The 22,952-nt window shown below is 42.8% G+C and overlaps 1 protein-coding gene across 2 annotated transcripts in view; it reads left to right on the plus strand.

Annotated features, from left to right (window-relative positions):
• The window catches only part of tbc1d16 (TBC1 domain family, member 16), a 45,811-nt gene that overhangs the window by 3,283 nt on the left and 19,576 nt on the right, over positions 1–22,952 (plus strand). The window contains exons 2-8 of one of the 2 annotated variants that reach the window (XM_036148075.1): positions 5,254–5,466; positions 6,426–6,588; positions 6,691–6,999; positions 18,516–18,710; positions 18,804–18,951; positions 19,035–19,199; positions 20,211–20,359. In XM_036148075.1, the coding sequence (XP_036003968.1) occupies positions 5,286–5,466; positions 6,426–6,588; positions 6,691–6,999; positions 18,516–18,710; positions 18,804–18,951; positions 19,035–19,199; positions 20,211–20,359 (1,310 nt within the window). In that variant the 5' untranslated portion in view covers positions 5,254–5,285. Of the gene's footprint in view, positions 1–5,253; positions 5,467–6,425; positions 6,589–6,690; positions 7,000–14,538; positions 14,574–18,515; positions 18,711–18,803; positions 18,952–19,034; positions 19,200–20,210; positions 20,360–22,952 lie in introns of those variants that run through there. The other variant, XM_036148076.1, reaches the window with a different exon arrangement.

The raw sequence follows: 22,952 nt of genomic DNA on the forward strand, positions 1-22,952 counted from the left end.
TTCCTCCTGTAACAAGAAACATATTTTTGAAGCACCCAAGACAGCTTCTCTGCAACTTAATGATAAAGATCTTGTTTATCAGGCTTTTTTGAGGCCGATATGCACAGCTGCCCCAGGCGACCTAGTACATGGTGAATATAAACCAGTTGTAAAAAGAAAGATCTTCTATGCACATGGCAGCTTTACAGCTTCAATATTTCTAGACCAGACTTGCGAAACTGTTTGTGGCTCCTGTCTCTGCTGCTGAACTTTCTTTGTGTGGTTTTCAGTCTCTTGTTTAAAGTTCCAATGTGTCAGAGAGATAGTGGGTGGAAAATCTTCCCTTGATTGAGGAAGTGAAGTGAATCTAGGAAGGTGTTTCGTTCCGGAGTTGTCCGATGAGACACGGAGAGGCCAGAGAGGAGAGCCCGTCTGCGCGCACGCTGAGGCGTCGACAGGATCGTGGCTGAAGTGAGAGCAAGGGGCCCGCTTCTTGCTTATCGGCCTGGGTGAACCTGACACTGACCCCGGTCGCCCTGCGGCACGGTCCTGAAAAATAACCTCTGCAAAGAAGGCCGGCAGCGAAGGCCTTATCTTTGCAGTTAAACAGCAGAAAACTGTAATGTGAAAACATCCGAGTCCTTCATAATAAGCCGTTCACAGCTAGCTGTTTCTCTGGGGACATAATGCAGGGGAGCTGCTGCTTTTACTGCTCGTACGTTCTTACCAGCAAGCGGTTTAGTGTGCCGTTATTAGGTGAGAGTTTGCTTGCACCGTAAATAAATATCTATAGGGGATGTTTTGCTTGGTTTTAGTTTAAGAAACAGACTTGCTGGATAGTGGAACTACAGCACAGGTCTGTGTGTGAGGTGATTTCATTTCAGGCTTAGAGGTCCAGTTGATATCCAGGTACATAAAATCCAATTTGGCCTTAATTCATTTCAACACGTAATTCAGTACAATGAAAAGTATTCCTGGCTGTGCTTCTGTGTTTATTAGGCTATGTTCCCACTGCAGGTCTAGATGCTCAATTAATATTTTTGTTGTTGTTGTTGCTGAAATCTGATTTTGGGTGGTCGTTCATTCTAATTAAATGCGACTGCTATCAGACTTCTGTCTGCCCACATGCGCCGAAGGAGAAAGTAGGGGTCACACAGCAGCACGCGCTTTATAGAAGGAATATCAGATGTAATTGTTGGCAGCTGTTGTGCCATTACACATTGTCTTAAGTAATGTTTAATAAATAACTCTTGGTCTGTTAGGTATTGTCCGGTGAATATCAGCGCAAACAGCTGATATCAGGACAATAGTTGAGAGGACTGATTCGAGCACTGGCGTTCTTTTAACAGCAAACTCTACACACATATAGAATAAATGAGTGACAACTTCTCTTCAAGTTCAAGTTTATTAACAGAAATAAAATGAACATCCACAAAACATCACTATCGAATGCTGTTTATCTGAATTAATACTATATTTCCATCAACAAATCCTCTCTACAAGGCTAGTGAAACTTAAGTAAAACTACGAAGCAAAAGAAAGAAAAGAAAAAAGCAAAGGAACTATGTACACACACAAGAAACAAACGAAATGGTTGCAAAGCATCATCAGAATGATTCAGTGAATCCTGGTTCACTGCAGATCCAAGTTGGAGAACCAAAGTTCATGTTAAAGAATGTGGAATGAGATCAATTAGCTTGACTAATTTAGAACAACTTTATGAACCGTTGTTGCTATTGTATATTTATTATTTTACCGAGACTCCTGTTATTAGTGATTGAAGATGTAGTACGATGCAGCTGCTCCAAGGGAGACTAATAAAGATACTTTGACTTTGGCTAAAATTGAACCAGGTCTAATGCTTCCAGTCACTAATGTAGTTTATTTTATTGAAAGTGTTCTTGCTTCTCTGTATTTAGTTGTCTTTTTCCTAGACAGGACCCTTAAACCTGCTGTTGCTGTCACTAGCTTAACGTAACCCCCCCCTCCCCCTTAGTATAGAAGGTAATCCTGGTTCTGTAGCCGTCTGTTTGTTTTTTGTTTTTTTTCTTGATCTGCTTCCTGTTCTCTCAGCCTCCAGCCAGTCGTGGCACTTGGGCACGTATACTGAGCCTGTATCTGCTGGAGGCCTCTTCCTGCTAAAAGAGACTCAAAGAGTTCGGCTGGGCTTCCTTAGATGCTCCTTTTAACAGTTGGCATGAAATTATCTGTATTTAATTAGATCCTATAGTTTCAAATATTTTTAAAATCTTTGGAGAAACAAAGAGTCTGAGCTTACCAAGCTCTGCTAGAGAGAGAGAGCGAGGACGTTTTTGGAAATCCCTGACCTAGAAACAAACAGCCACACTTCCACTTTAAAATGAAAAAAAAAAAAAGGAAGTGAAATGATCGCCCACCACATGGCTTCTCTTTGAGTTAATGCCCAGATTTCGTGTAAGGCAGACTTCCTGTGTGAGGCTTGGCACCAGGAAGTGGGGTGCTGGCTTAATCAAGTGTTGGTAAGCATGCCCCCCCCCCTCCTCCTCTCTCTCTCTCTCTCTCTCTCTCTCTCTCTCTCTCTCTCTCTCTCTCTCTCTCTCTCCCTCCTTCCCTGAGGAAAAAGGAGGGAACATTCCTGAGATAGAGTGGGGAGTATGTGTCAGAGTGTTCAGCCAAGTAAGGGGCAAGGTTACACAGACATGACCCAGAGTGGAGACCGTTAACCGTGTGAGAAACCCAAAGAACTCCTAAATTCGTTTCATCCCAATGACGCTTTCTTCAGAGCAGATAGCTCTTGTAAGACAAGGCGGCACGATCCCCCGGTCGCCGGTTCACCCTCCAAACGTCGACGACATCTGCCGGCCGATGATAACATCCCGGAATGTCGCACAGACGGAGCAGACTGTGTTTGCTCGCTGTCCATCACTGTGTTTTCTTCTGCTGTTTGCAGAAGGTGGGAAAACATTTAGTCACACACGGCTGTGACACGCACGCACAGGAGCTGGAGCCGTTTTAGTCGGCGCAGGTGCAACGGCTCGGAGGAGTGCCGGGCAAGTCGGCGGAGGTGAGGGGATGTGAGGGGAGGCGCTCTGCAGAAAGGACACTGCAGTAAATATTAGCAAACGTGTGACTGGGGGAGGCGAAGAGTGGCCGGGTTGCGTTTATCCTTAAACTCGGTCCCTCGTTTTCCTTTTTAAGTCCTCTCCCGTCTTTCCTGCCTCATAGAGTAAGCTCTTATAGGGCCGACTACATTTAGTGGCATTCCTGGTACAAATGTGTTTAGAAAAGCTTTAGAATAAGCAGAATTTTAATTGCACCGGCATAATGAAAAATCCAACCTGTAATTTAAACGTATTTATTTAGTGAGGGGGGGGAATACGATCACGTGTTAAGGAATAGTTTTATTTAACACTTATTTGATCAGAATTTCCAGGAACCTTTTTTTGTTTCTATGAATTTATATTAGCTGTAAATGAAGGGCTTGCACGGTGGAATAGTTGGTGGTAGTTCTCTGCATGGAGTTTGCATCTTCTCCCTGTGCATGCGTGGGTCCTCTTTCGATTCCCATCCCTACCACTGAAGGCCACTGGTATAATTGACTCCGGTTTCCTTCCACAGTCCAAGAATATTTACCTGGCAAGCCACATTGATAATGGTTGGCACTCTCTGCACATTATCAGTACGAAGACCCTTATAGAATAAGGAGTCTTTAGCCAAAGAGGAAGTACGTCAGCGGTCGCCATGATAAGTGCTGTCCGAATGCAGTCAGTAAGGAAGGAGGTCGGAAAATGTCCAGAGAGAATATGGTTAATTTTCTGAAGGCTGTAGGCCCGGATTTGACTCGTATCATCCACGTGTGCTTCCGTTACATAATGACGTCGGACTTAAAGGCTGTGAATTCGGCACAGCAGTCCAAAGCTCCTCTCCTCCCCACTGTAGAGTTCTCACCGTTGACCCCATGAAAGGTCAAGGACCAGGAGCTAAGAGTTGTTATTAAGGGTATTGGATGGAGCCCTAGTCTGCTCCCATCAAAGCAAGGAGGGACATGCAGCTGAACTCTCCAAGCTGATTGGGCGAAGCTTAGAGATACCTAGTGCCCGCCTACCAATGGTTGGTTTTAGCCAATCACAGCATCTAATGAAAATGTGGTAAGCAGCAGGTGCCATGAGAAACCACAACATGTTAAGCTAGTCAAGGCGTGCTCATTTGGATAGTGACACTCGTGGATTCTGACAAAACAGATGTGATAGCAGCAGCTGTGCATGTGTCCTCCTGCCTTTATTTCAATATTCATGGAAATTTGGGGAATTTCTGTGTCTTCTTTTGGGAATTTTTTTCCCCCGTTGCTTTATCATTTACATTGCCTTGTTATAGGTCAGAGGACACTTATTGGAGGACCGTCTGGGTTGGACCCATCCGCATTCTTTTCTGGTCCCTACCAAGTTTTAATGGATTGATTCAGATTCAATCTGCGCTTTAAAAAAAAAAAAAAATCATATTTAGAGTTTTAATGTGTGCTACTATTTCTGTCTATTTGACAGTTTTTGACCTTTTGACACTGCAGCTTTTAGAAGATAGCTGTAGCTCGCTTAAAAATGACAAAGGCTGAGGGAGAAAATAAAGTTTTTAGCCCAGAAAAGACAGATGTTTACCTGATTTAGTGGTGGCCAGAGGGAGCTTTCTGCTGCAATGAAGGCCCAAACTTTTCAGCTTTACAAGTCAGTCCTGTTTGGTGCCATCTGATGGTCAAAGGTATGAAGAACAGCTTCAATCTGCTGTTAAAGATGAACCACGTCATTTGATTGGCCTCTCTTCAGAGTTCAGCTGACAGCTTCTGTTAATTTGTTGGGGGTGAAAAAGAAACTGAAACTGGGTGCTGTGTTCAGATGAAGGTAAACTCGAGATTTTCTGCCTCAAACCCTCGGGTGGGTCTGGCCTAAAACGACATGTGATGCTGCGGGCCCGTTTCTCATCCATGACAAGCTTATTAGAGTGCTTGGCATCATCGCTCTTGTTCTTAAATTGAAAATGGGTCACCGTGTTTGTGTGTCTGTGTGTGTGTGTTTTAAGCAGGGTGGTGATACAGAACATCTGGTCAAAATTCAGATCAGAATCAGAAATGCGTTGTGAGACACTAAATCAATCTTCTTTCCTATTAGCATCTAGAACTAAAACCTATTTAATAAATGTGGAAAAGAAATGGGTCAAAGATCTCTCTCCATCTGTAGTCCATGCTGGTGAAACGTCACCCATGCCTCTAACGTTCTCTTTCGCTGCTCTCCCGTCTCATTTCAGAGGATGGGCTCAGTGTCCCAGTGCCTGAGGAGATGTCTCTGGGTCGGCTCCTTCGGCGCGCCTCCTCCAAGGCCTCCGATCTCCTGACCTTAAACCCCGGGGCTGGGGGCTCATCGTTGCGCTCGAGGCTGGACGGCGAGATCATCTTCTCAAAGAATAATGTTTGTGTGCACCCTGCGGAGCCCATCCCGGGCCTGGCCGAGCACCACCCAGGTTTGGCTGCACAGAAACACTTCCTGAGACCATTCAGGCCAAAACTGCCAGCATTTTTCTCACATTATTATTGTTGAGACGTCTGTTTAGGCTGGATATTATTTAGTCTGCTCGCAGTGTCTTGTACAGTGACAGTAGAAATGCTATATGTTGGATTTTCTTTATTTATCTTCTTTATTGAAACAATCCAAATAGCTTATTGCTTTGAAAAAGTAAACATGCAGCTTGAGGGATTTTTTAATAATCAGATGGGTCATATTCAGCCAGAAGCTTGTTGATGAATACAAAAAGCTTGTGGTTTTTCGGCTTTTATCCAAATATATATTTGAATATTTGTATCATTTCGACCCTGTGTGGATTAGAGAAAATCCACAGTAGATGCAAACATGTGCACCCAATTCTCACTGAGGTTTTATGACGTTTCTACCCTGGAAAAAGTTTGGCTGAAATTCATCAATAAAAGCCCCAAATAAAGCCCGTTTACATTCATTTTACATTCATTCAGATACAGTTTACATGGCAACTGCATGTAAACTCAGCAGGAACTGGAGATACAATATTCCCGGTCTCTAATTTATTTCATTTTTGAAGTCTTTGGCTGTGAAAGTGCTTCTTTTTATTTCATTTATGAGGAAATGATTACAGTGAACCTTTATTTAGTAGAGTATGTTACTTTTAACAGTCATAAATATTAACAGGAATAATGACCTATGCTGTTGCAGTCACTGCTACAGATGCATTTCCTTAGTTCTCTCTTGTTTTCATTTGTTCTGGTCCTGCCCGTGCGTGGATCAGGGTCAACCTCCCTCCTCTGTCTCCTGATGAGTTCATCCCTTCTCACAATATGTTTGTTCACAAATTTTAATCCAGTATCTGCATTTTCAAAGCCCAGACATCTCCTAAGGGATACCCAGTAGGATTTACACTTAACACTAACCTGGCTTTGTCGCCCCCTGCAGGCTACTTGTGCGTGCACGTGGAGAAAGACGAGTGCCAGGGCTCCACGCTGATCCTGACTTGGGTACCGAATTCCCGCATCCAGAGGCAGGATGAGGAGGCGCTGAGATACATCACCCCGGAGAGCTCCCCTGTACGCAGGAACGCCCGCCGCAGAGGCAGACGGTACGAGGATGGGCAGTGCATACTAACACAATATGGCTATATATGATATGAAAGACAAAGAACATTATGTTTGTGACTTTTTAAGCTAACCATCCTCCACAGCACACGCTCACGTCCTCCAGCAGCAGCAGCTCCAGAGGAAGAGGAGGACGAGGAGAGGAACATTACCAGCAGCGCCTCCGCCCAGAGCCTGGTTGGTGAGAGCAGCTTGGACCCCTCCTCTAACCAGCAGCAGCTGCTTTTAGCCGGGGAGGAGGGCGACGAGGGCTCCTGCGAGCTGTCGGACGAAGTGAGCCGGGACAGCACCATGGGCTCAGACTCGGACACCTTCTCCTCCCCGTTCTGCCTGTCGCCCGTCAGCGAGGCTCTGTGCGAGAGCAGCGGCTCCGTCTTCCTGGACAGTGAAAGCAGGTCAGTGAGATAGATGGCATCATTATTTCTTTGGTGTTTTTTTTTGTTTTGTTTTTGTTTTTAGCCCTTGTAATGCTTTCAGAACGAGGCAACAAGTGAAAGGCTACTTGTGTAATGAGGTAGTAGAAGCTTATAAGACAGAAGAAATTGGACAGGTCAGTCCAGTCGCTGCGAGCAGGAGAGGCAGGCAGAAGAGCTTCGTGTGGCTCGCTAGCTTTGCGGTCATCGCTCCTCAGCTAAACCATCATCTTTTTATCACAATCTCCTAAAGATGCAGACCAGCTTTACCATGACTAACCATTAACAGTATTTGTGTACTTTATGTACTAATAGCTGTTGAAGTCCACTGGGTTGTAGCTGCGTCTTCAATTCAACTCAATTCAATTTTATTTATATAGCGCCAATTCATGAAACATGTCATCTCAAGGCACTTTACAAAGTTAAGTTCAATCGTATTATACAGATTGGGTCAGATTATACAGATTGGTCAAAAATGTCGTATATAAGGAAACCAGTTGATTGCATCAAAGTCCCGACAAGCAGCATTCACTCCTGGGGAAGCGTAGAGCCACAGGGAGAGTCATCTGCATTGTCCATGGCTTTGCTGCAATCCCTCATACTGAGCAAGCATGAAGCGACAGTGGGAAGAAAAACCACCCATTAACGGGAAGGAAAACCTCCAGCAGAACCGGGCTCAGTATGAACGGTCATCTGCCTCGACCGACTGGGGCTTAGAGAAGACAGAGCAGAGACACAACAAGAGAGACAAAAAAACACAGAAGCACACATTGATCCAGTAATCTGTTCTATATTAGATGGTAATAGTTGGTGATCTGTCCTCCCTGGATGATTTCACAGTCAACAGAACGTCAGACCAGGTGTACCTACTATGAAGAAAAAGAGAGAGAACAAAAAGTTAAAAGCTGAAATGACAACAGTCATTTCAATGTAATGCAATGCAAATCTGGAGAACAGTAGACTGGAGAACAGTAGAAATCAGTAGAGTGAGAAAAATAGTCCCTGATGTCCTCCAGTAGCCTAGGCCTATAGCAGCAAAGTCTTCTTGTTTTATTCTGTGTATTTTGTTTATTAATTCTTCTAAATTATTATTGTTATTGTTCTTCTTCTTCATTAAATGCATCATACCTGAGAATGAAACGCCTCAACTGACAGCATTTATTTTGCTGTATCTATAAAACTTGCAGTGCGATTTTTTTATTTTTTTTCTGGTTAGACCTCAAAGAATACAGGAAGTCGGCATTGGCCTGAAAAAGCCCCATCGGTGCGTCTCCAATAGTGACCTAATTTCCTGCTGACAGTTGATAACCAAACATGTTCATAGGTGCAGTCTGTTCTGTTAAAAAAACAATTTGGTCATCACAGCCTGCATAAGTACTTTTTAAATAGATTGTGCTGAAACATTTTGAAGGTACCCTGCTTACAGGATTAAATGATCAGTTGTAAAACTTTAGATGTAAAAAAAATATATATATACATTTTTTTATTCAGTTTCAGAGGCTTTTTTGTCACAGTTAAATGTTTCAGATCATCCAACAATTTTTAATATCAAAGCTAACCTGACTAAAAAAAATAGTTTTTATATAATTTTGTTTAGTAAAGGAAAAAAGCTATTTAAACCCACTATAACTGCCCCACCCACTGTTGGATCATTAATTAGATGTAATTAACCAGTGATGGACACAATGGCGATAATACTAAAAAAGATTATTGCGGGGCTAACTTTTTGTTCATCGCATTATCATTCAAGCTAAGTTTAGAAATGGTTTGCAGACTGGTAATCATCCATTTTATTGGGTTTCAATGACTGTAAGTACAATAACGTTCACGAGATGTTCATCCATCGTTTACATCACTTTCAGGCTCTCATACAGATCGACACAGACTACAGCAGTAAGAGTCACAGTTCCACGAAATGAACTGTAAAAAACGGTGCTGTTTTCTGCTTGATGCGTTTGGCTCCTATTGCTCAAAAATAGAGACGCCAGTATCCACATTTTTTCTGTAAACAGTGTGCCTCTATGTGACTCTAATCCTTTTAGTTAGTATTTTTACCGGCACCGCATGAGGTGGAAGGAGACTGGACTTGGAGCTGGGCTTCTGGGTCACTGCATGACTCAGCAGGACGCTGTTTTTTTCAACACTTCTGTACAAAACACCGGGCATCTTACTGCTCTATGGCAATCCCCGAGGGACATTTAACCAGTATGTAAAATAGTAAAACACGTTTTTTCTACAGAGCACATTATTTATGCTTCTCCTGTCAAACATAGTGCAGATTAAATGTATATCACTGATTTCACAACAAGAACTAACCCTAAACATCAAGATTTATTTCATGTTTGTTAAACAATGATGATAGAGGAGAGAAGGGACCTCCACAAAATGCTCAGCTCTGTGTTCCGAGCTTCCAGCAGTGTTGCCACGTCCGCTTATTATCAGCAACTTTGGGCTTGTTCATTTATACATTTACAAGGTAAAAGGTAATAAAGGTGGTTGGTTGTTTCTTCCACAATAACTGGCAACACAAGAGTGGCTTCTGGACTTTCACACAATATTTTTTCTAAATGTCTGGACACAGAGGGATAGAGTATTCTTTTCAGAAGTTAAAGTGTAAAGGTGATTTATCCTGAACGAAAACACCCCCCCCCCCCCCCTCAAACATGCAGCGCTGTGGACGTTCGTCATGTGCCATGTGTGAGCCTGCAGCACCTTTTGTCTGAAGACGTGCGAAACAGACCGAGTGACAGCCGGAGGTTATCGGTTAGCGCCTAGCGTTAGCTTCCTCAAATATCCTTCTTTTTTTTTTTAACAAAAAATTTAACTTTTTTGTTAACTGTGCTCACCACTGAAATTAACCGCATCTTCTTTGAAAAGCTGAGTTTAATTCTGCTTTACCAGTTATCACAAAGGTTGGATGGTAGCTGTTGCTGCCAAGGCTGACACAACCAGTTACTGGGTTCAGGGTGCTGTTTAGGTCTTCACACAGATCCAGGGTAGTTTGGATAGCTTTTTTTCCCCTTAATAAATAAAATCATCATTTTAAAACTACATTTTGTGTTTACTCAGTTTGTCTTTGCCTGAGTAAAGGCAGCCTATATGCCTGAGTTTTTGTATGATCCGAAACATTCAAGTAGGAAAAAAAAAAGCAGCACAAAATAAATGTGTTTGCAAGGAAATACTCTTTCATAGTACTGAAGCAAAAATAAATAAATATAAATTTTAATTTTGGGGTTCTCTATTTTTCTTATAAGATCAATAGAAATGTTTTCACACAGAACAGATTTTATGTAATTGTAAATTTTTAATGGACTTTAAACCTAAAATGCTGGCTAAAAATTTAGCTTAAAATCTTTTTCTTTTTTTAGTATCGGTTGATGTCGCTTAACCATACTTACTGTTTTGACTGGAGAAACCTGCGCAGTCACTAACTCATTTCCTCTGGGTTGTCTTAAACAAAAAAGAGTTTCATTGTGACACAAAAGAGCAAAGGAGCAATCTTATTGAAGGTTTTACAAGTGTAAAAGAGATGGCTACAACTGTAACTCCTCCTGGCCAGTAGGAGGAGCACTTGTACATGTCTGCTCTCGTTCCAAACTTCAGTTGTACTGTTTGTCAGCCGGTTGCCAGGTCCTTCGGTTAGCATTAGCAAACATTTAACTTACCTGTTCAGAAGGAAAGCAGGAACCTCTGTGTGGCTTCTGAACCCATTTGCTTCCCTAAGTCAGCACCAAAGCTTAAAAGCTTGACTGATATTCTCCCTCGTTTTGCTTCTTTTTTGGTCCGCTTGAATCTGAAAAATATAACGCAGAGAAGAAGCCATTTCTGTGTGCTATCATGGAGCTTCAAGCAATCTGGCAACACCTTAGCCCTCCCTCACCTGACTTCAGCCCTCTATTCATATTGATGTGGAATCCTTTCCTGTTCACGTTGGCATCGTAACTAAGTTTATGACCCATAGACATTATATATGTAGAAGCCTTGTTGGGCGGGTTCTGCCTATGCTGCGAATGCGTCAGAGCGTCCGCCATGTTGAATGTGGCAAATCTGCAGGTAGTCTGAGTCCCTCAAACAGTATCAAAGGGACTTTAATCTCAGAATATACTTTATATTCGTAATATTTTTATTTTTGTAATATTACGAGTTTATGTTCGTATCCCTTTGGGTTCATTCTCCTGACTTTATACTCGTAAAGAGTAAAAATAATCTAACCTGGCCCTATTACTCCAGGACTAAGATAGTTCTGCAAACTGTGACTATTCTGGAAATGTCCCACCTTAATTCTCATAATATTACCCCTTTTGTCTTTTTTTTTTCTACTTTATTGTCCTAGGACTTTTTTTTTCTCAAATTAGCAACTTTCCCTTTTAATACTCCCCCAAAGCGTCTGTTCCTAATCTGTGACTAAACCAGAATTTAAAAGGTTCACATGTGACACGGTTTTATGAAATAATTAAGACCACAATGTTTAGATTTAACCAACTGACTTTTATATTCATAACACACACACACACACACACACACACATATATATATATATATATATATATATAGTATATAATATATATGTATATGTATATATATATATATATATATATATATATATATATCTATATATATATATATATATATATATATAGATAATATATATATATATATATATATATTATGTGTGTATGTATGTATATGTATTTTTCAGAAAAATTTACATTTTTATTCTGCACCACTCTAAATGTTCTGTTGATTTATTGTTTTGATGGAAAAGGTTGTAGCTATGACCTTTAAGACAGTATTGGGGTGACGTGGCACAGAGGTTAGGGAGTTTGTCTTGCAATTGGCGGGTTGCTGGTTCAATCCCCTGAACTGACTGTCTCTGTCAGCGTCAGAGTGTGAATGGGTGAATTGATTCTGTTACCCATATCATGTCTTCCTGTATCCAAATTGGTGAATAACAACCATCCAAATGATTTAAAAAAAAATTAAATGTGCAATAACTAACACATTTTAATTTAATTATTTAAAGAAGTATGATGAAATTTGAAGTGATGAAATGCAAGGTGAATCCTTGCATTTATTTGCATGTATTTGCTTCGGTTAATTTGCTGTGTCACTAAAAAGCCAACATACGTCTGAAGGTTTTTGCTCTGTGATGACGGAAAAACTGGTGTCTAAGAAACAAATATAACCGCTTAAATTACAGTCATAAAATATGATGACTTGCTTTACAGCCAATTTAAAATCCCTCCAATTCTGGCTTTCCTTCAGTTGCTCTGAGCGTCCAGCAGGTGGAGCCAGACAGTAAAAGAATTGCAGGCATTTCGAGCTGTTTTTATTCTGAGGCCGCTTAGTGGCTCTTGGGCTCTGCAAGCTGAGAGCAGGTAGATGACTCCAGCAAGGGGCAGTAGAAATATGGTTCACTTATTTAAAGCAGCTCACAGACACCTCACTAGCCCCCCCCCCCCCCCCCCCACACACACACACACACACACACACACACACACACACACACATCCAAAGCTTAAAAAGTGCCTGGCCTCCACAGACTGCTCTCTAATCAGGGGGCCGAGCCATCTGGACAGCGATTGTGTTGCTGTTTGGACCTCGGAGCCATTTAATTTTATGATTCCCTTCGTGGTTGTTTCCTCACGCAACTATTCGGCCTGACATGCAGCCCAGAATGTGTGCGCCTGTGTCAGAGAGAGTGAGCCTGTGTGTGTGTGTGTGTGTGTGTGTGTGTGTGTGCGTGTGTTTTGAAGCATTTTAACCTCCTCTTTTGACCCCAGCTGGCCGTAAGGGCGGTCAGTGTGTGACTTGGCAGCGTTCTCCGCCTCACAGCTTCTAACCTTTACTCCGTCCTTCTCTTCTTTGCTGTCGGAGTCTCGCTTTACAGCTTTCTGGCACTCGTTATGGTCGTATATTTTTTCCCCGTCTCACTGTCACTTTCTGCTACTCTCCATTTTGCATCTCTTCCTCTTCTTTAACTTGATCGCTATCCCACACATCCACACACACACACACACATACACACTCCTCCACCTTTCCCCTTCTCTTCCTAAAGTCTGTGTGAAGCGCTTTGATTCCCAGTGCTCCCAGGGTTGTTGTGCTGGGCTGAATGTCAGCTCTCCGGATTAGAGCGCTGAAGAGAGCGGAGTGGCAGCCAAAACCCTGGAACCCACTCAGTCTCTCTCTTTCTCTCTCTCTCTCTCTCGCTTGCTTTAATTGACACTGTTAAGGGGCCAGGAACTGGAAACATGTCACTTGGAATCATTCAAAGAGAAAGAACGGCGTATGGGAGAGTGAGAGGGGATGAAAGAGGCGGGGGGGAGGAAAAAGAGGAGAGGGGAGGGAGAGGGCAGGAAAAAAAAAAGAAAAGAAATCCACAGCAATGTCTGTCAAGATTCTTAACAAGTTTCTTTAAAGTTTGACTGTAGTTTATGGAGCTGTCAGTGTGTGCTGCCTTCACAAGGCTTTACTTAAGGAACGGGAACATGTGATTAAAGCTCAGCGCATTGCTTTGAATGGTGTTGACTCTGACTTTATAAAACGACGCGAGTTCCGCTTGCAAACACTTTTCAGTTTGGTACAATGAAGGAAAGCCTTAAGCCATCCCTGATTTTTGTCTTAATTTGCCTCCAAGGAGCTAGAGGGTCTTGTGATCTTTCAAAGCGGCCTCAATCAATATTATTCAGACTTCTGGGAATGTCTTTGCTTATGACTCTGTTCTTATTCAGTTATAGTTCAGATATTTTTTTCTTAAACTACTCTGTTGAACTCTGGCTCAGTGGAGCCATAGTATAAAGTAGGTGAAGTTTAAAACTTTTGTGTAGTACCTTTTTAAGAGTGTTAATACTCACTTGAACTTTCAATCAAAACATTGAGTGTGCACTTTTATTCAGTCCTGATTATGCCGACCTCTTCAAATAAGTCCAGCTCAATTGTTTACAGAAGACGCCTTAATAGGAGCATGGCAACTCTGGAGGAGCTGCAGAGGTCAACAGCTCAGAGGGACGATCTTTCGACTGTAAGAAATTCTCCAATCGTTTTTTATGTTTGTTTTTTGTGTGTGTGTGTGTGTATGTATGTATGTATGTATGTATGTATATATATATATATATATATATATATATATATATATATATATATATATATATATATATATATATATATATATATAGTGCCAGGAAATGACAAACATTGTTGAAGGGAAACCATAAGATGTTCCATGTAAAGTCGAGTTCTCAGCAAACATGTGGAAAGTGATGCATGTAGGCCAAAAAAGTCACATTTGTGGTTCTCGGTGGGTCGGAGATTTAACACCGCAGATCCTGCTGAACAGATGATTCCCATTTTGAAGGTTTGTGGTGGCAGCGTCATGCTGTGGGGAGGTTTTTGCTTCAACAGGGACAGGAAGCTGGTGAGAGTTGGTGAGGAGATGGACGGAGCTAATTTCAGGGAAATCCACCTGCAGAGAGAGCCTTAAGACTGGGATGGAGGTTTAGCTTCCAGCATGATGGAGATCCGAAACATACAGCCAGAGCTGCAGGGACACGCTTCAGGTCAGAGCGTATGACGTTCACAGATGCTCCCCATCCAAACCGACCCAGCTTGATCTGTTTTTGCCAGAAGAAGTTCATCATCTAGATGTGCAAAGCTGGTAGAGAGCTGGCCCTAAAGAGGTTCTGTTGCAATGGCACCAAAAGGGGTTTCTACAAAATATCGACTCAAGGAGGCTGAAAACAAATGCCAGCCAGCCACAGTTTAGGATTTTAATTTGTATAATCTACCTTCCACTTCATACTGATGCACTACTTTGTGTTTGTCTATGACATGACCCCCCCCCCCCCCCCGACCAAGATTAAGTTAAAATTTGTTGCTGTAAAGTGACAATTTCAAGCAGTCTGAATATTTCTGCAGAGCGTTTGAAGTGTTTGGCCTTTTTCTAAAAGATTTCTTGCAGCAGAATTAGTTTTTTAGTTAAATTAACATTCTTCTACATTCAGCATGAGCATAAAATTCTCCAGCTCACGTTTGTGTGTGTGCCAGTTTGGGGATTGTTGGAATATCACGAGTTCCCGTGAGCTGACCGCTTTCCAGCATGTGGCCGCGGTGTACCCTACCCCCCCCCCCCCCCCCCCCTCCTGTTCTGAGCTCTCCTCTGACTCTCTGTTCCTTTTAGGGATAAGATAAAGGACCTAGAAGTCCCAGAGGTGGGGGGGATCTCGGCCGTGGTTCTCAGGGTGACCTGGCAGCACTTTCCTCTAGAGAGGAAAAGTGTTATGATGAAAGGCCTTGGGGCCGTTTCATTTCGCTCTGGCCTGATGGGACGTGCCAGCTAGGGCGGCTCCACATCAAAACAGCTTGTTTACCCAGCGTGGCCTAGTAGATGTTCAGAACGGCCTTGTTAATTCTGACATAAGCTCCTGTTGGTAGTTTTTTCAGCATGATCCATGCTTTTCTGCCCATGCTGGATTTTTTTTATTTTTTTTTTTGTTGCACTTTTAAATGCTCAAGGCATGAAGGACAAATGGCGTTAACAGGACTTGGAGGGCCCTTGTAAACACTCCTAACTTGACAGTGGCTGGGGTTATGAAGACGAGACTCCCACCGTATTTCATGTTGCTTAACTCCCTTAGCAGACCGCGCTGTGCCTCTGTTCCCCCCCCCCCCCCCCACCCCCTGCCCCCGAACGGTCCTCTCCACGGTCCGCTTTGCAGCGTGATACACGAGACGGAGCGCAGTAAATCAGCAGATAACATAGGGAAGCTGTGCAGCCTGGATTGATCAGGCTTGTTATTTTCCCATCTGCTAACAGGGAAATGATTAGCCAGACATGACAGAGACGGAGTGAAAAAAAAAAAGATTTTCAACTGGCTGCAATTCCAATCTGCCTCACTTTTGCTCCTTTTTTAGATAAAATGTCAGTCCTGGGAGATAGCATTTTTTTTTTCTGTAGCCTCTGTTTGAAATAAAACTTTTAAATTGAGGAACATCTGGCTTCTTAGTTTGCACTTTTTCTGTTGGTGGTGTACTTCCCTCCAGCTAGAGCTGAACATCTTTATTCAGATATCTGATTCTCAAATGTCAGTGGGTTTAACACGTCTCTCTCGCTCTCTCCCCTTTACCATGTCTAGATACGTGTTTGAGAGTGCATTATGGTCATTAGCTATGGTTCATTTACGTGTGTGTGTGTGTGTGTGTGTGTGTGTGTGAGAAAGAGAGAGAGAGAGAGAGAGAGAGAGACTCAGAGGAAGTAAGTGATTTAAAGCTTCTTAAATGTAGTTTTCTGTTTTTCACTGTGCCTGTTTTTTGCCGACATATTTGAGGCTATTTCGTCTGTTTTTTCTGCATGTTTTCTCGTGTTTGTATGTATAGGGTGTGTGTGTTTTTGTGATTGTGTGTCTCCTCCTGCAAGCTGGAACCCTCAGCTCAGGTTTCAGTGCCGGGAACAACACGCTTGCTATGAGGGGAATGACAAGGGAAATTGGACGGTGGACAGTGTGATTTGTGTGTGTGTGTGTGTGTGTGTGTGTGTGTGTGTGTGTGTGTGTGCGTGTGTGCGTGTGCAGATCCTATTGTGCATATATGTGTGTGTCTTTGGTAGCCTTCATGCATTCCTCCTATTCGCTGCCTCTCGGAGGAATGTAATAGAGACACAAACACAGATGCAGTCCCGAGCTGCAGATTTGCCCGCGCTGTTCTCTCTCCGTCATCAGTCTTACTCAACATGTTATTTGGAACTTTGTTATTTGGAAAGTGTCAAAGAAATCTGCTGATCTTTGCTGATTATTATTATTTTTTTTCAGTTATTACTTTTTTTTGGTTTGATTACTTAGCGGTTCAATCCCCGCAGACTGCCGCTACACGTCTTTGAGCAAGACCTCCAGCCCCAGATTGTTCCCCAGGCGCTGTAAGCTGCCCACTGCCTCCTAAGGGTGAAGGGTTAAATGCAGAAGGCAAATTTCATCGGAATGTACAATTGCAATGACAATCAGGATTTCTTTCTTTCTTACTGATGTTCTTAAAAAATGAACATAACGGTGCCTAGCAGAGTATTCCCACCTACTACTGGAAACACTAAGTAGTGACTAAGTGTGAAATGAAAGGAAAATAAACCAAATAAACAGGATTTGCATGCATGTGTACACGGCTACCCAAGTAAATACTTTGCTGCAGGTACGGTCGACGTTCTTTTGGGATTTGTCTCGTTGCTCATACACAGACTTTCACTGGGAGACGTCTGTGAACGTCCACTTTATTCAACTTTTGTCACAGATTCTCACAGACTTAGGCCTGGAGTTTTACTGGACCACTTACCATTGAGAAGCTGTTGCTGCGTCTTTGCTGGTTGTGTAGGAGGCGCCACGTCCTCCTCTTCTTCTTCTTCTGGGTCTGACTCGGGGTAAAAGATGTACTGTCGTCCCATTGTGCATCTGCTTGCAGCCATTTTCACGTGTGTAAGCTGCGAGTGTAAGCATTGCAGAAAATTGACCGAAACCTAAAAATACGGCTCATTCTGAAAGGACCTCACTATAGGCGAAACTGGGGAGGTGAAATCTCCTTTTCTGAGAGCGATTTTTTTGTTTAAGCTAGATAAACAAGTCAGCTCTGTTGTTAGATCAAGTTTTTATCACCTGCGGATTTTAGCAAAAATTAAATCAAATTTTTGTTTTATGGACTTTGAAGGTCTTATCCATGCTTTTATTACATCCCGGTTGGACTATTGCAATTCATTATATAGAGGCATGGATAAATCACAGATGCAGCGACTTCAATTGATCCAGAACGCAGCGGCCTCGGCTTCTTACAGGAACCAGGAAGCGTGACCATATAAGGCCTATACTGGCCTCTTTACATTGGCTGCCCATCTTTTATCGGATAGATTTTCAGATTCTTTTATTAACCTATAAGGTCTTAAATGGATTAGCTCCCCCTTATCTCAGAGACCTTTTTAAGATTCCAGTCAGTGTCGAGAAGTCTACGTTCAAATAATCAACTATTACTGACAGTTCCTCGGACTCGACTTAACAGGAAAGGAGATTGGGCTTTCTCTGCTGTTGCTCCAATTCTGTGGAACAATTTACCTCTTCAAATAAAATCTGCCCACAGCCTGGATCATTTTAAATCGCTTCTTAAAACTTATTTTTTATTCTTCGGCTTTTATTTGAAGCGGTGTTTGCCATTCTGTTTTGTTGATTGTTGTCTTTTTGTGAAGCACTTTGGTGCAGTTTTATACCTGTTTTTATAGTGCTATATAAATAAATTTGACATTGATTTTGTGCAAACAAATATAAAATACAAAAAAAATATGATTTTGTCTAGCCCAGAGACCTGTCCTAAATGTTTAAAAAGCAGGTCACCTTTTAAAGTTTGTGGTTTTAATGCAGCAGTTTGTGGGAAGGTTCAATGAATATGACCACTTTTGCATGGGACTGTGAATTCTCTGTTTTTGATTTTTGATGCGCAGTTTCAAACACGTTCATTTATTTTTTTTTTTGCAGGGAGCTGTGCGAGGAGTCCATGAACCACTCGGTGAGCTCCACGTCCAGCCTGGACAGCCACGCCGCCTCTGAGGCCGGCTGTCAGTCGCAGGGCATGCGCTGGGAGGAGCAACAGAAGCTGCTGGCTCTGGAGCAGCTGTGTGGAGTCTTCAGGGTGGACCTGGGTCACATGAGGTCGCTGAGACTCTTCTTCAGGTCAGCGTGGAGCCCGATCAAAAGGTTCCTCGGAGGAGTGAGCTGAACCCCGTCTTACTTGCGATCTTTGCGCCGTGTCCTGTTTTGTCGCAGTGATGACGCGTGCACCAGTGGCCAGCTGGTGATCGCCAGCAGGGAGAGCCAGTATAAGATCCTTCACTTCCATCACGCCGGTCTGGACAAGCTGGCTGAGGTCTTCCAGCAGTGGAAGTGCTGCAGGGAAACCCAGCCCAAAGACCAGGTCAGATTTAAGCGAAGCTCAGCCTTCCTTCGTGGTTTCGTTCGTTCGGCTCGTCATCCCTCTTCCTCACTCCGCCCCTGAAGGTGTCCGACGAAAAGTCATGCATGCAGTTTTCCATCCAGAGGTCCACCCTGCCGTCAGCCGAGACCCACCCGGAGGAGAGGCTTTACCGGCGGGTGGACGTCACCACCTGGTTGCGTCACCTCAACCACAGCGGGCAGGTGGAGGAGGAGTACAAGCTGCGCAAGGTACATCCATATTGCTCAGGTCTGGATAAGTTTGGAAAAAGAAGATTCCTTGTCCCATTGTCTAAATGTTGTGTCCTTCCTTCTCTGTGTCCTTCATTACTTCCTGGTCTTTCCTTTGCTTTCTTCCCTGCCTCCCTTATGTACTTCCTTCTTCTTTTCTTTGTTTCAAATGTTTGTCTTTCCTCCCATGTGTCCTTCCTTCATTGTACCCTTACTTTCTTTACCTCCTTTTCTTGAACTTCTTAAATCCTGACTGGTTTCCAATCTCATTTCTTTATGTCCCACCTTACCTGTTATCTAAGGTCCCAACTCGTCTCTGTTATTTCTTTTCTTTCTTCCTAACTCGCTTACCTAAAGCTAACCCGCTGTAGAAATGGCTGCCAATCATTCAAACTGAGAGTGTTTTACATTTTCAGACTGGAGTTAAAGGAATGGGAACTCTGGAAAAACCGAGTCTTGAGAAGTCTGTAATTTTAACATGCATTTTAACAGGCCTGTGGATGATTTTCACCATCCTGAGAAATCGAAACCCGTTTCACACACTCGCCTTCATCTGCTGATTTAAAAAGTCAATCTTCACACCTTTTTTCTTTTATATTTTGCTCTCTAGTCATATTGAAAGTCAGCTTCAAGCTTCTGGGCTTCGGTTTCAATCAGCATCTGGGTTCTGTAAATAATGCAAGGGTTTGTCCAGGACAGTGTGCCCCTTCTGAGTCATTTGGGTTCTCTGGAATTGACTCAGTGTTTGGTTTACCAGTCTACTGCAGTGACTCAGTGGCAGTTAGACCGTGACCAAGATGTTTTCTCAGTAGACACTTAAATGAGGAAACAGAAGGGCTCTGTTTTCGCTGGACGTGTTGAATAAACACGTATTGTGTGTGTGTGGTGTTGTTTTTTTGCAGCTTTATGCAGAAAATAACATGCAAAAACGGGGCATGTCTGCAAAAAACGGCACGCTACGTTCCTCCCTTAGTGTTTGTCGTGTTCCCTCACCTGCCCCTTCTTTGACAGGCCATCTTCTTTGGCGGCATCGACCCGTCCATCCGAGGCGAGGTGTGGCCCTTCCTGCTGCACTACTACAGCTACGACTCCACCTCGCAGGAAAGGGAGGCCTGGAGGCTGCAGAAACGGGCTCACTATCATGACATCCAGCAGAAAAGGTGGGAGTAAAAAAAACAAAAAAACACCCTGGTGGAGTATATAATCGAAGAGTTGAATATATCACAGATTCAGTTTCTTAAAGTGGAACATACATTATGTAGACTAATTAAACAAAGAGTGGTGTGTCTCAAGCATTTGTTTCTGTTAGATTTGAAGATTGCGGCTTGAAGCCAGTGAAACTCAGAATGCTGTATTCCAGAAAACTGGAATATTAAAAGATTGATAAAACTGAAAAGTATGATGATGTACTGTACAGCTTATTGACTCAATACTTGGTCTTGGCCCCTTTGCATGAAACACAACATCATTGGGATGGAAACAATTTGAGGCAGTTTGCGGCTCTGACGCGTTAAACAAGCTGAACAAATCAAGCTCACGTAACACGTAGGTCACTCTGGAGAACCAAATATTAGTCAGTCTTTCCGTTTGTTTACTATTTCTTTGTTAATCCTGATTTAATAGATAAATGGTTAAAGCAAGCCAACTTCCAGTGTCCATGCAGGTGGTTCGGTTGCATAAGTGCTCTACACTGGAGTATTGCAAAGTATGGCTAATGGTGTTTCTCTCCTGTATCTTTTGTTCTTTCGTGGCTTTACTTATATTCTGCATTCATGCAGAAATCCCCTGAACCATGTGCTGAGAGCACTGGCAGGTTTCTGGATAAGTCAGCAATGAAAAATGCATGAAAGCGAGCCGTGAAGAAGCCTAGAGCGGATTGAAAGGTAGAGATTTTACTTTTGAGTTGCAGCTCAGGGCCTGGTCGTCTAAAGGTTTGTGCATATTAAAACAAGTTCAAATTAACTGGTGTGTAAAAACCAGGAGCAAAGCAACTTGGGTGTATAAAATGAGCAGAAGGTGAGTACACATTTTCTTTTGTGTATGTGCCTTCATGAATATGCAGATCACCTGCTAATGACCAAACTTCACAAACTTATGGGAGGGGGATATGCAAACGTACACTTACTACCGGCCAGGGAAGTAGCCATGGGTGGGCCTTTTTTTAGGGCTGTCACTTAAAGTCATCATAAAAATCATCATAAAATAAAATGAGGCAGAATAGAATTGAATCAGCCTGTGAAGGAGGTGTTGGATATTGTCATGATGTGTGCCAAACGGGACATTCCTCTTAGGTTATTTACAGAGAAACTTGTTTTTTAGAGTAGGTGGGCTGTGGGGCTACTGCGTCGCCTTGCGCTTGAATTCAGGTGCACGTACTCAATTTAGTCATACGGTAATGTCGGTATGTACTTTAAAGGGTTTTTAGGGTCTTATAACATTGGGAGCTTCAGTCCAGACCCCTTGTTCCTCTTCCTCTTTAAAAAGAGGGCTTTATAGTCTGTATTCCTGCATTTTCCCCACAATGTTTATCCCTCGCGCACAGCGCAGAACTGTAAAGAATTGTTTCCGCCCCCCTCGGCCCTTAACCGCTTATCATTGAACATAATTATGCTGGGACCATACAATCAGTTCCCAAATAGCCTATTGTTTTTCTACAGCCACCTTTGCTGTGTAGAAAAGTTAGGTGCAGTGAAGGCAGAGCCTAAAGGGCTGCCACTATATACAATTTGGGGTTAGGATACATAAATAAAAGTGTTATTTCCTGTAGGCGTAAGACTATTACTGTGGGTTAAAGGCGAAGCAGGAGTCCACGCCTCACTAAGTCCACTTGGAGCACAAACATGAAACATCTGCTCTGAGAACAGCTTGTAACTCGGCCTGCGGCATGCGTAATTACGCACTTTGAGGTGACCTGTAAAACACAGCAGAGATAATGTCTGGTCAGGGTGGAGGCTGAGATGGCAAACCTGTCGCTGTGAAAGGTGACGACAAAGGTTGTGAAATGTAACCATCTACAAGGGCAGGAGCAGATCAGAGGAAAACTTAGCAGCAGGATCATGCATAATGACGTATGTAACAACCATATTTTCCCCGTTTTTTAACTGTTAACCATAGTATTGTGTTTAATAAAAGAAAAGAAACCATAGTTGAAATGATCCCGAAGTTACTCCGCTGTGTTTGTGGCTCTAAATCATCTTATAGGTGTCCGCTGTCAATTTAAGGATGTTCACTGGAACAGAGAAGGTCTTTTCTCCTTCCACTCTGCCTGTATTGCTCCAAAGTGAACTTACAAACGTGCAACTTACTAATAAACTTACTTTCAGCTATAATTATTTGGCCCACTCATTTTTTATTAGGCCCGCCTGAAAAGCAATTTTCGCACTACTGCTTCCCGCAAAGAGATTTATTAAAGCTGAAACTGATAGCGGGCACTGTTGTTGAGTCTATATTTAGTACCTTTTTAAAAGTCAGGTGCAAACTCGCAAGCAGAAAATGACTGTGTTCCTTGTGGCCAGAAGCACTGGTCTAATGACAAAGAAGAGACATTCTGTCTATATGTGAACGTATTTGGACTGTCAGAATAACACTAGAAAAATATTAGTAGGGAAAAGGACTTCGGAGAGAGATGCAGGGCTCGGGTCAGCGGCAGTAATCTTTATGCACTTAAACCAAGGCGCAAAATATACCAAACCTCATCCTAAACATTTTGGCATGCTTGTAAACAACAAAAACGGAATATTATCCGCCCCCTAA

The sequence above is a fragment of the Fundulus heteroclitus genome, chromosome 16 (genome assembly GCF_011125445.2).
Source record: "Fundulus heteroclitus isolate FHET01 chromosome 16, MU-UCD_Fhet_4.1, whole genome shotgun sequence".
Taxonomy (NCBI): Eukaryota; Metazoa; Chordata; class Actinopteri; order Cyprinodontiformes; family Fundulidae; genus Fundulus; species Fundulus heteroclitus.